At 37.0% G+C, this 14,004-nt stretch overlaps 1 protein-coding gene across 1 annotated transcript in view; it reads right to left on the bottom strand.

Annotated features, from left to right (window-relative positions):
* Positions 1–14,004, bottom strand: part of MGAT5 (alpha-1,6-mannosylglycoprotein 6-beta-N-acetylglucosaminyltransferase) — a 114,684-nt gene that overhangs the window by 35,174 nt on the left and 65,506 nt on the right. The window contains exons 7-11 of the mRNA XM_066190355.1: positions 10,512–10,583; positions 9,221–9,382; positions 8,161–8,330; positions 7,155–7,289; positions 1,313–1,446 (exon numbers count right to left, since the gene is read on the bottom strand). Coding sequence (XP_066046452.1) covers positions 1,313–1,446; positions 7,155–7,289; positions 8,161–8,330; positions 9,221–9,382; positions 10,512–10,583 — 673 coding nt within the window. The remainder of the gene's footprint in view (positions 1–1,312; positions 1,447–7,154; positions 7,290–8,160; positions 8,331–9,220; positions 9,383–10,511; positions 10,584–14,004) is intronic.

The raw sequence follows: 14,004 nt of genomic DNA, 5'->3' as shown, positions 1-14,004 counted from the left end.
CCCAACAGCTGTGAATGCAGCCTTTTATCTCTTGAACAACCTTCACTTATATTTCTCTGGAAAAACTTGCACAGCAAATGTTGACAGACAAAATATGCCTCTCTCAAGAATTTTACAGGGCAACTGAAATCAAAAGCGCGTCAGCCCGACAGAGCGGCATGTATAATTCTGCTGTGACAAGCAGGAAAGTTTGAAAGATTGATGATGAAAGCTGATGAGAGAGAACAGAGCCCTGATCTTAATGTCAGGCAGGAGCCAGCATTAAACTCTGGAGGTGGGCTGGTCACCACAAAATGTTTCCTTACAGATTTGGGCTGAGCAGCCTCTGCACACAGCAGAAGGTACAGCCCTGAGCCCCCCTTGCCCTCCAGCCTGCAGCAGTGACCCTGCACCTTGCAGAGACAACACACCTGAATTACAGAGATAACACACCCGAATTACTGCTACAGCAGGCAAGAGAGAGATCCCTTGATTCTGGAACCTACTGCCATAAAGTCAAAGATTAGGTGTAGACCAGGTCACACTGACCATTTAATCTCACCCAATTTATAGAGAATTTATACCTTTTTTTGTGTCTGTTCTGTTTCTTTTTTAGGTTTGGCTGGGGACGCTTCAAAACATATTTATTGATGTTCGAAAGATCTACAGTAGTGCTGAAATCTACTACTTCTTTTACAATAGCTTTGTACACTGCTGACAAATAAATGTTAGTCAGTTCACCTGAGGATAAATACTCACAATATGAAAACAAGCTAGGTATAAATTTTTATAAAGCCATAAGAAAAGTAGAGACAAAAAGTTTTGCTGAGTGGTCATTTTTTAATCCTGAACACAAAGAAACAGTGAAGGGATGGTGCTGCTGAGTTGCTGAGGAACAAAAGCAGAAATACACTATAGCTAACATAGTTTCTAACTTCAGCTCAACACAACGAAATGCAGGAGTGCAGTTTATAGAAATGTAACCTAGCAAGCTCCTCAAAGATCTATTGCTTCATAGTAATATTAGTGAAAGCAAAACTAACAAAAACAAACTCCCTGATACATGAGGGAAAAGCCAAGCACCACCTTCCACAGGTACCCAGAGCATAAAGTTCCCTACCACTATTTATATTAGCTCAGTATTTTTATTTTCTCATTGCTGGGGGGAAGCACAACAGAGCTTTTGCACAGTCTACAGACACTGACACAATTCTTCCCATTTAGCAGTCACATTTTATTAAAGTGTGAATTTGTCTTGCATGGTAAAAAAAAATCTCAGTGACAGCATTCCTTTTTAAAGCACTAAATTATTTATAAACACCGAAGTACTTACGGAACATTGTATAAAACTGCTGTGGATTGAGGTTCCACTTTCCCCATGGTGTCTTGTGGCCTTTAGACTGGGCATAATGGGCATGGTTAAACTCTGGCTCAGTCCCAAAGGAATCCAGAACTCTTAGCATACACCTAAAAGAGAAAAACAAATTTACTGTAGGTACACCTACATCTGTATATATATGAATGTGTGTATATATACATAATTATGATAATTGAAATGTGTTTTGCCTTTGCTTGCAGCCGTAGAGAACATATAAATTGAAGGTAGATTTTAATTTCAAACATTTCTGTTCATATTACATTCACAAAGATGTTATAAACAGCAAATTCAAGGACATATCAGATATTCAAATAACAACCCTGGAGCTTATTTTGGGTTTCTTTGTCCTTACAGAATGAAGTTATGCTTTAAAATCCAAGTAGAGCTTACGAGAATGCCACAGTGGTCACTTGCATTTCCTAGGGTTCCGGAGTAGAATTTGGGCAGAAGTAGAGAGGGTTTTCCATGTGTTTTTTAAAGTTCTCAAGCATTACCACAAACCAAATGCAGCAGCCAGGGGCCAAATGCCACAAAGATCAGAGCAGAAGAAGACATTGTCTTTAGACAATTGTATTTGGTCTCCAGGTTCTGGCTTTTACACCTACTGGATAAGCACTGAAGATGGTTTAATATGCTGAGCTCTTGCAGTCAGCTCATTTATTTGTTTATGAAACATTTTGTCACAGACTTTTGAAGAAACAATATAAAACTCAATTACCTGCATCAACCAGCACACAACAGAGAGAAATCCTGGCACTGGATTACAAAGGGCCTGGGATGAGAGGATCATGCTCACGCTTTATTTAAAATCCTATTAATTTCTTGAAAAAGAAAGGGCTCATAGTGCATGACAGGCAGAAAAGGTGTCAGTATGAAGAAGACAGTGCATGTTACAGGATAGAGATTCTAGAAGTTTTGTTTCCAAACTGTAGCCTGCCAAATCTTCGATATGACTTGGACATACTGAGCACTGCCACTGAAGTGCATGACAGGGCTCCAGAGCTGCTGCCTCTACCATTCTTCAGCCCTCTACAAACAAAATTGCAGAAAAGACTTATACTGGAATTAAACATCCTGTGCAATTGTGTTATAAACACATGAACTATTAGCACTGCACATTGTAGCACTGGGAAGGGACTCATGGGTGGCAGAGAAGGGAAAAAGCATTTGTAGCTGCAAAAGTTACTATCAAAAATGGCTATTTTTTCACAGTTTTCAACATTTCCCATGCTCCAAGCCCATATGTCCATTCCATTCAGTAAAACATCTCATTTTGGCTTTTAAATGTGAAAGAAATTTAGCCCTCAAAAGGTGAAAGAACTTCTCTCCAGCCATTTGTCAGCTTTAAAAATGGAAGATTTTAGTCCCCAAAATAAATTTAGATGCTACTTATATGTTTCTCCTTTCTCTAAAGTATTCAATAATTAGGGAAGTAGAAAAAAAAAACAAACCAGCAACTTTTAAATTCTTCTATGAAATGCTACCTTGTTATTCCAAAATACATATTGAGCAAAATGACGTGGTTTTTTAAACCTTCACAGAGATATTTGAAACAAAAAGAAAGTCAAAATATACAACACATTATGATTCACCAAACAACAAAGCTGACAGATCAGTTTCTGTGCAGTGTTTCATGTCAACTGTTCTCAATGAAAATATTTTACAACAGTGGCAATTATCTCTGCATCACACAAAATACTCCAGCAGGACCAAAACAAGTTCTGCACTGATGAATCATTCAGTAATAAAAGCCCTCTTATTTCTTGGCAGGTCTTAAAACAAAATTCCTCTCAAACATACAGCTTTTGGCCAGGTACTTGAGTACAGGAGAATGAAAAATAGGAGAAAGCTCTTGAAAAACTGCAATATTACTGGAGTTTGTCAAGAGATAAATGTAAGGAGCACTGCACTGCTTTGTGGCCTCTCTTTTTTCCTGGAGTCAGTTGCAAGAAAAGCAGCACTAATGGATCACAGGGATATGAGGAACTATGTCCAATACACACAGGGTCTTTGAATCAGGACAGGCAATGTGATGCAACAGAAATCTAAACCAGAAAGTAAGAAAACAACAAAATATTTATAAGATTTGGCATAAACTAAGTGAGAAAAAAAGATGACAGCGAAAAGTGCAAGTCTGTGCAAGGAATGGTATGAGAGATCAAAGCTTTAAGTGGTGAAACTAATCCCTGAAATGCAGCAGAAAAGAGCTGGTAAAGATTTAAAATTTAGAAATGGATGTAATTAATATCAGTTATGCTGAACTGATATTTTAATATAGGTAGGAATGCCTTGATTGTCTACCCTACTACCATATTCTCCATTTGTTTCACTTAATGATTTAGATGCCTTTCTTTTTTTTTTATTTTTGCAAACAATACATTAGGCTTTCTAAAATGATATAATCAATTTTGAAAATGACAAAACAGTATTTTTTTTTTATAAATCAGGGATATATTTTAAAAAAAGAGCTAATTTGGTATACCTTTAATTTCGGTTTTCCCACTCTTTTTTCCTAAAATGTCACCTAGCTTTAGCAGTGAAGCTGCAGAGAATTGCAGCGTGCCCTGAAATTGGTGTCAGATTAAGTCTATTCTCTGCCTAATTAAAAAGAGGATCGGTAGGTAGTAAATTGCTTTAGAAACATCCATGCTATTCTTTTGTGTCTAGCACATTAGAAGTGACAATTTTCGGGCTTATAAATAAAAATCAGACAAAAGTAACCCAGGATTATTTAAAGCTTTTTTTCTCCCTTAAGTACTGGGCAGAAGCACAATCTTAACAGAGCTGACCTAGTGGAAGTATTTATACACATTTTTTTGTATCCTTCTCCCACTTCATCAGGCCACTCAGTATTCACATTTAAAATCTTAGGACAGAAAATAACCCTCCTAAAAAAGATGCGTTCTAGAGAACAACAACAAAGCAAGAACTTTCTCAGGATAGCTGTCACGTTAATTTATTTCAAGAAAAAAAAAAAAAGCCAGTTGGATTGTTGGCATATGGGAATGAGTCATTGCTAGAGAGACTGTGGAAAAATGAAAAAATACCAGATTTTTATGTGCTGCATGGAGGATGAGGGTGCTAAGACTGCATTTTTCAAACTATATTGAGCTACTAATTTGTATGTTGATTTATTGCACCCAAACTGCATTCAAACATCCACACCTCAGAACCGAAAAATCCAGCACATCCAGGCATTGTTCTGCTTGGAAATAAAGTGCACTCCAAAATGAGATGTGTTCTGCTGCGTTCCAGCTATTTGCAGCAGCAATTATCCCACAGATAAAGCACATACTACCTAAAGTCACTGGTGCTCTCAGCTGCGCAGAAGAGTCTTTCAGAAATATTCACTCCCAAAGCAGCAGGGTCATTCTTTCGAGCTTGCAGCTCCAAAAACCTGATTTGCAGCTACCAAAAATTTCCTCAGGGCTCAAGTTCACCCAGAAAGATTATATAAAGCACTCTTACCAGGCGACTGTTCTGAAGGCAGAGGCTTATTCTGTCACTCTATTTTGATCTGAAGTGAATAAAAACATTTTAATTCATTTTTATCTGAGTCCGGTCTGTATAAACCAGACCGAGCTGACCCGCACACATCTACTGAAAAACACCTTCTTTTGAGACAAACAATTATTCCTACTGCCACTCAACACAACTGAGAAAAAAAAGCAGAGTTTGCAAAGAACAAGGGCTAGAAAGCAGCTTTATTTGTGATAATGTTTATTTTACTGGAATTAAATGGAAACGGATGCCTGTGCTGTTACACCACACTTAGTGGTTTTAAATTCAAAACATTTTAATGACAAAATTTGTAAGATAACTCATGATGCTGGGAGGAAATAGAAGGATTGGAAGAGGATCCTAAAAGAGGAGACAGCATGCAAGAAGCTACAAATTAATTCTCCTGCTTTCATCAATTCTGTAATCTCTGCCAGACTCTGGCTCCTCTTTTGTACACAGAACTTGAGCAAAAGCATCACGCATTTAGAGATTTAGATTTAGAGATTCACAATAAATGCAACAAGTTGCATAAAAGGTATTCAAAAGATGAATAGTAAGTAATGATTCAAACTTCCAAATATATATATTTTTAAGAAGCAAATTGAAAGAAAAGCAGTATAGAAGACATCCTAGTGGCTGGCAGAGAAGAGGAAGAAGTAATTTATTCTCCAAAACCTTATTAGAATGAGGGGTAATGGGCAGTTAGCAAGAAACCAGGCCAAGAAAAACACATTAAAGAATAGCTTAACTATATAAAGCAACATGTTGGGGCATCTTTTTCAGTCTTCAGTAAAAGATGAGGCAAAAATGTCTCATGAAGGACAAATGTACCCTTATCTATTTTTCAGTCATGCTATGGACTAGATGAGACTTCCTCCCAGTCCATGAAATCCAGTGTTGTAGAAGACAGGCATTAAAATATCTTTTTCTCCCCCCAAAAGCCTCAAAAAATTCCACCGTACCTAAGGCACTTGGAGTTCAATGTAATTTTGCTCTCCTAAACAAGAAAACACCAGCCATTACCAGAAATAGTAATCAATGAAAAACAGATTGATAATTCAAGATGTAATGATTCTATGAAGAAAGAAAAATTGAATAGCTAATCTATAATCTCAATATATATTTCCATAGCTTTGTTACAGGATATACCAGACAGGTAATTGCAAGGAGACAGGAAGAAACATATAAAATTTATAAGAACGGTTTCATATCCTGACCACAGTGCTGCATGTGATCTCTTAGTGACAATTACATCTGGCAGACAGACAAGCAACTGTTGCTCTGTGGAAAATGGCATTATCTTTATTAGCAGGCTCCTAAAAACTAGAATATCCGTTTACTCCCCGCTTCAAAAAAGAGATTAAGAGTAATCTAATCTGCAATGTTGATCACTGTACTCTCATTTAAAATTACACTGGAAAGATCCAATGCTCTAGAAAATCCTGAGGCTGAAAGAAAACAGTTTCTCTGCCTAGAACACCTTCCAACACCTTCCTTCAAGTAGGATTTACTGGACTTAATGGATCATGAAACACAGCTAATTCAAGCAGGTACAGAAAAATCAACATCACTAATTTAGATTTGGGTTTATTTCATGCTGATGTGGATTTGTACAATGCATGGGAGGCTTAATGAGTTAAAGCTATTGACAAAAAGAAAAGAGGTTCTAAAACTGCAGATGCAAAGTCATTTCTTGTGACCCTCATCTTCCATTTCTAATGGAAAGACGTTTTTAGATTACAAAAGCAACAATAACTGCAGTTTATCCTTCAGACCTCCCCTGAAGACAACTCTCTGCCCAGTATCTTAAGGGATAGAACAGAAAATTGCACTGCAGTTGTTGGGCAATACAATTAGAACAGATAAATCACCACAATCATTGATCCAGTGTAGTTACAACAAGCAAAACATGCCTCTGGTATTCCAGCTGAACAACAAAATGCAATAATCTCTCAGCTCATCTACTAATTTACAGAAAAAATGGGGAGGGGGAAGTGTGGGTAAAGAAAGGAGGGAAAGAGGGGCAGAGATGATGATTTATCAAGAGGATAATTAAGATTTTTAAGATTAGAAATACTTGAATCCAAGAATCTCAAGCTTGCTGGGGGGGATAATGATGGCATGCAAAGAACAAGTAATAGCCCCTTTAATGCTAAGAGCTAAAGACAACAGAAAAGTGCATTTGCACTTTTAAATAAATTCACGTGAATGTACTTTTTTCAGTATTTTGACATGTGTTATTCAACAAAAGCTCCTTAAAAAAGCAGTTTAGAGGCCAAGTGGGTGTTATACTTACTGGTAATGAACCCATGATGGACCAAGGGTTTTCTTAAACTGAGTCAGTCCCACAATATCAATGTAAATGAGTTCTACAATTTTATCCCCCTGGGTCGGGCAGCCAGATCTGTTACCTACAACCTTCTTCATGATCCTAAACAAAAAAGAAGCAATATGAAAAAGCATTACTTTCCAAATACCTTGAATTGGTGATGTAATACTATTCCAACAATTCTAGTTTCCAAAAAAGTTTTACTCTTTTACTCTGTTTCGAAATCACGAACTATGTACGAACACTGAAATATTAGAGATGCTCAACATTTATTAAATGTAAAGCACTGATTTTCACTAAAAATCTCATCAAATTTAAGCAAAAGAATAATAAGTTTGAAATGCTTAAAAACAGTGTGCTTTGAAATTATTCAAAAAATTTCTGACTTCTATTGACAGCTTTATAGTACAAGAGCTCTCTATAAAACAATGCTGTCATGTAGTTAAAAATGGAAAACTGCAGAAAAAGCACATGTACTCAAGCTTCAAACAGATGTTTTATGTCTGGTGCTGAACTAGTCGGCAAAGCGGGACAACGAAGAGTAAGGAACAGTTTGACCTAACACAAGCCATTAACGACATCGAAAGTAACATGTTTAAAGAACTTAAACCTTTATCTTAAAATGAGATAGTGAGTGAAGAATAAGCAGAAACTGAAGCAGAGGACACAGGCTAGTCTGTAACATTTCCCATTGCAGCTGGTTAAAGCACCTGGAATGTTAAAGACTAAGCTGCTTAGTTGGAATTTTACAACAGTCATTTATGGAGTCCCAGGAGCCTGAAGCTACAATGAAAACACATTATCCTTTCCATGGCACATATACTTAGCTCATGAAAATAACCTTATCGTCTGTTTAGTGAATTATCACTTTCATTTTATGCTTCAAGAAATTATATACTGTTAATAGAAGCTTCAAGAGTTTACAATTCTTTTCTTCTAATTCCAGTTTCAAAAGCGAAAGTAATCTCCTTACTCCTTGAGCTCTGCCAGTGAAGCTGAAATCCTGATGTCATGGCCCAGTAAGTAGAGAGATGTAATTAAATCACTCCACTGGACTAATTCACCAAGTGGGCCACCGCTAAACGCATTTTCTGCAATCTTGAATCCAGATTCTTTTGTCAAAAGGCCCAAATGAACAAGGATCTGGAAAGAAAAGTCATATGTTTGAGTTATCAAAGTTAAACATGCAACTGTTATACATTACGGCAGATTTTCCTTCTATTAGATTCCAGCTATGGCCAAAAAAAAAAAAAAAAATCAATGAAAACAAGCCAATACTTCCACACAAACAATTTAATTTTGTAATGAATGTAAGGACTGAGAATCTCCAGTGTTGAATTGAGCCAGCCAGACTTAAGAGAGGGTAGAAATATGAACATACATGGGGGCTGCTGCCACTCAGGATGGGCTCCAGGAATAACAAGGCAGGAAGGAAAACCGGTTGTTGTGTTTGCAACCTTTGGCTTTATCTTAACTAGTAGCGGTAATTAAAAAAAAAAAATCAAATTAACTACACCTTTTCACTTCAAGTATCTCATGGCTTTAAAATTGAACTCATTACAGGAGGTCTAAACTGATCCAATCCAAAGTTTCGGTCAACTTTAAGTCTGTCAACTTTGATCAATTTTAAGTCAACATTTAGAGTGAGTCTCAATTTTGGACAACAAAGATGTGCAATTGTTATTTCCCATGACTACATAAAACACTCCAGTGTCATCAGCTTGTAGTAAATTCACAGTTTCTCCCTTTAGGACACAGTCTCTATTTAGTCTACACAGTCCCTATTTTATCCAAAACTACAAAGGTCAGAAAACTTTCACCAAGACTGACTCACACAAAACACGTAAAACTGCCTGTAAAGCAAACACCCATTGCAACAGGATTTCAAAAATCAAAATACTTCTTGAAAAGAGTATAAACATGAGTCTTTTAGACATATTTTCTATTTCCACTCTGTAGCTACACCTGGAACAAGAAGCTTGAAAGAGCCCATTTAACAGCAAGTGACAAGGAATAAAAGTGCTCTCATTTACCTTTTTTCGTTTTCTTTTCTCCAAATTTTGTTTTTCTGCAAGTGATTTGATTGCCTCAATCCAGGTATCAGCCATTCGTCTGATGCGCAACATCATCCACCTGAATTCCTCATGCCTTGACATCATTTTGTAGAGATTATCAAAGTTGATACGAATTTCAGCCTTCAAGCAAAGCATTAAGGAACACCCCAAACATTAGTCATTCTTCAGCATACCTTCCAGAAGTTAAAAAACTGCTCAAATGCTCAAAAGCTCTGCGCTTTGTATCCCTCTTTTTACAAAAAGAAATAGAAAAAACGATGCACTCCTAGCATGTTAAGATTTTATTTCAAACCTTAAAGATATTAATATATAAATATATAATATAAATATATTATATTTGAGATACTTAAACAGATGCTTCTAAGCTACATAAATTACTGTTACTTTTATTAGCAGTACTTCATAGCCCAGAATACATTTGCAATGTTTCACAATGCATTTATTTCTGCAATATGAGATCTGGTTTTGTTCATGTGCTTCAAAATGAGGTAAAGGTATGTCTAAACCATAATACAGAACAGTAGGCTCAAGATTTACGTATATCATGAATCTTCCAAACATAAGGAAGTCTCCAACTATACCAGAAAGGAAGAAACATTACTAGGGTATAAATTTTAAAGGAAATACTCATTTAAAGCTAGACTGTTCTAAGATGAATTGATTTTACAAAATCAGACAGCCTATATCTATATTATGCAAGTAGTGTTCATATGCAGCCCAGCAATTATCTGAAATTATCTTAAAATACCTAATTGCTACATAATTAGGCTGTAACAATTTAGAAACAACTCTGTGTGCTGTATAGTATTTACTGCGAAAAAATTAGGAGTAATCAAAATGTTACTACAAACCTGAAACACACATAAGCCTTTTCCATTAAGGCAGTTTTGTAAAAAAGGCCCAGATTTTTGGAACAATAAAAATGGAAATTTTCACATAAACTTAACACTGGTGTGCAGTCTGTGGATTTGTAATTTTTCTCAGTATCTGTAGACAGTATTAAATAAATTTAAACACAGAAGTGTTTTTAATGAAAATCTACCAGCAAGAGCACAATGCAATGACTGGATACATGAGCTACACATGTCAAGGAGGATTCCTTTGAGCTTTGAAGAACTGAGGAGTAAAAATTGTAAATTCTAATCTTTTTAGCATTTATGTGGCACAGGATCCCAGGATATCTTGCATGAATCACAGTTACTGAATTATTGCTCGTGTTTGTCCTTATTAAAGACATGGTTGTTCTTACCACTGTTTTTTGATCTGTTTCTTCATTAGGATTTTTTGCTCTCCAAGGTAAACGAGGACACCAATTTTCAACCTGTAAAACAATCACATCAAAATAAATAATGTCACTTTGTTTTCAGCTGCTTGACCAAAGCCTCCACTCTCTTCCTTCATATTATACCTTTATGCTAACCTGATGGCCTAAATAAGGCATCAGCTGATAATAAGGTGATTATTTCAAGATAAAATTGCTTTATTTGCAGGAAAAGCTTAAGATTACTTTTTACAATTCAATGCTCTTTTAACCTAGCAAATTTGCAACCAAAAGTCACATTTAGATATTCATTCATGATAATGAAAACAGAAGGTGAAGGCAGAGGTCAGCTGTTAAATGCTCAAATACAATTTCTCTGAGCAGTTCTAAAATGCTTTGAAGAAGTTTTTTGTGCTCCTAGACCTTACAAAAATATGTATCTTGGAACATTTCCATCTCCCTAGAATATTTTTATAAAAAGACAAAGCTTGCTAAATCAAAGGATCAAAGTTCTACCTTGTAGCAATGCAGACCAAAAAAGTAAGAATCATCACAGAATCAAAGCTACCACGTTTGAAGGCTGTAAGTAAGGTAATTATAACATAAGTAACAATATTCACAAGCATCAACAGCTGTGATTCTTAGAGAAACATGATCAATGCAAATGCAATACTTCTACTATTGTCCACTTGAAAATAAAAAATACAACAGGGAGAAGTCAGTGAAGAAACAGCAAATGGGTGCAAGTCACTGAGAGCTCCTGTGCTGTCCCCAGGGATATTGCCTGGTGTGTAGAATCCCTTTTATTTATGGACCTTAGGGAATTAGACTGCTTGCTCTGGGGAAGGAGGAATCTCAGTGTTGGAGGCAAACCCATGAAAACTGAAACATGCCTGTACTGTGAAAAGGGGAAATGCAAGAATTTATCAGCTGGCTAAGACACCCCATCACTGCTGATTAAGTTCACAACTCTCAGAGAATTGAAAGTCAGAGTTGCTCTTATGGTTCCTCCAATCACAGACCTGTCAGAACACAATTTTAGCTTAATCATGCTGCAGAAGCCTGGAGCACTACAGATTAAAGGCTTAAGATCACACCATATGATTGCCTAGAAGGCCAATCACATGAAAATAAATGAATAGCCATCCTAACCTCATTAAAGGGAAGAAATGTATCAACCTTGGGTTCCTCAGACAGATTACAAAAAAGCATTTTGAATGCTATGACTTGACCTACTCAATGTGTTGAATACAACATTTGAAAGCAGTGACTTATCAACCTCCTTTGAAAACATCTGATTCTTCAGTGGTCTTCAACTCTGGAATCACATCAGAAACTGGAGCAATTATCAATCCTAGCTTTTTACAACTATAAAGTTGTGCCAGAAAAGAGTTGCAGGCTCTATATTACAAATCCTGCACAATCACAAACTCTCTCTTTTTTTTTCTTTGTTTTAATAGTACAAATTTTGCATTATTCCTAGCAATGGAACTGATCTAAATTAAGATATGACATTTCAAAGACTACTGTACGTGCCCTTTTTCTGACTTCATGTATTTCACATTGCACCACAAGGCATCCTAAAGGAATTGCAGATTTTTCAGGGCTGCCAAGGACAGTTCACTGCATGCCTCACCGACTGAAAAACAAATACAGTTCTTTTGGATTTTTAGAAATATTCCCTCTAGTCTAAAAATAAATTACAATAATTCTCATCACAAATAAACACTTAAGGAATAGATTCAAAGTAATATCAGTGTCTGCAGTCGGTCTGGCTCTCATTTTTCCTTATTGATCTTTAGCAACGATGGCAGAAAGGATTTGATATCACTAAAGGGGGTCTAGATGAAAAGTCCATCAGAAAAAAAAACAACTTCAGCTTTGTATTTGTTTAGGTACAGAAGATCTACATCCCACAAGCCCTAATTTTGAGCAAGGTGAAGGAAGGCAGCGATGTTCATTTGGATCCTGCTCTATAACTTGTTCGTTTGATCATTTAAGACCAAACACTGAAGTTGCGTCTGAAGAAGGAACCAGGACTCCTCTTCCCAATTTCCAGCACTGCCTTCCTCGCACTGGGTTACCATCAGCTCTTTCTCCAGCTTATTCTCTCCATAGCAACCTCCTGTTGTACTGTCATGTAAATGATTTAATAGGAAGGATGTGATACCAGACAGATTAGCAGTTAAAGACGACTGTTGGGAAGCAGCAACTGCAGATTTGAAGACAGACCATTTTTTGGATGAGCGATATAAATGCTAAGCTATTATTCAGAACACACTATATTTATCTTTGTACTGTCATATTTTTGAATAAGACCAGCTGTGCCTCCTGTTCCTGGTACTGAATTCAATGCAAATCAAGTGCATTAGTCAGTCTTTGATCTTGCTCAGGAAACCATGTCCACCTGAGAAGTCAAGTGTTCCCTGCTTGGTTTGGAATCACATTAGTCATAGCACTGCCTGGAGTGTAAGTAGCCAGGCCCTTAAGGTTGAGTTGCACAGCAGTTTAAAGGTTCAAAATTTAAATGCTACATGATTCCAGACACTAGAGAAAAGCTGGTGTTCTGAACTGCTCTGAGGTGTAAATGGCTAGGTTTAGGATGAAAAAAAACCCCAAACAAACCTAATAAATTTGAAGAGTACTTGCTTTATAGAAGCTTTGCAGGTATGTGTTCCAGTGACTCTTCCTCAGACACACACTGAAACTGAATGCACAGCAAGATTGCAGCACTCGACTCTATTACAGAGTAAGTACTTCAAGCAGAGTTTTAAGAACCTGGCAAACATCTGTAGCACTGGAGTAGTCTGAGCATCTTCCAAATTGAATCAAAGTGTACTCTGCCAGCAGCTCTCCACATCCAAAATTTCAGAAAGACCTTTATGCTTTCAAAGAGTCACAGCGGGAGCTGAATAAAGCCAGAGCTGAAGAGTACGTTCTGAGCACTTGGGATAATCTTCATTTTGGACTCTGCCAAAGGGCAGGTGCAGCCCATCCACAGGAGAGATAAAACAACTTTCTTTGCACACCAGGTGAACACACTGCTCAGTAGACTTCTATCCATGGTACAGTGCTGCTCTTAAGTCAGACCAAGAGAGAAGAATACACAAACAAAAAATTCCAGTGTAATATGTGGTGAAAGAAAGTGCATCTTTAAATTCATCAGACAGTATGAAGGCAGGCAGTGAAATTGTAATTCCACGAATCCCTTCGAGAATTTGATGTGAAAGAACAGCTCCAGTTGGGAAGGTGACTTTCTCAACTCCTTGTTTTTTGTTTAGCATTTCCTCAGTGACAGAACCCCTTTGATGGGGTTACAGAATCTGTGGTGTGCAAGATGAGTGCCTGCCTGGCCAGTGACGTGGAGTAGGATACAGGTGGCTTTGGATGTGGTTGTTCCCAAAGGCTGTCTCAAATGTTGGGTGCTAGGTACCCACAGCCCCAGTGACACAGCAATGCAACATTTCACACATCAATCAAC

This window comes from Chamaea fasciata, unplaced genomic scaffold (assembly GCF_029207755.1).
Source record: "Chamaea fasciata isolate MVZ Bird 193981 ecotype frontalis unplaced genomic scaffold, bChaFas1.0.hap1 SCAF_8, whole genome shotgun sequence".
Lineage (NCBI taxonomy): Eukaryota > Metazoa > Chordata > Aves > Passeriformes > Sylviidae > Chamaea > Chamaea fasciata.
The sequence above is the reverse complement of the archived record's forward strand: the minus strand, read 5'-3'. Positions and strand labels throughout refer to the sequence as shown.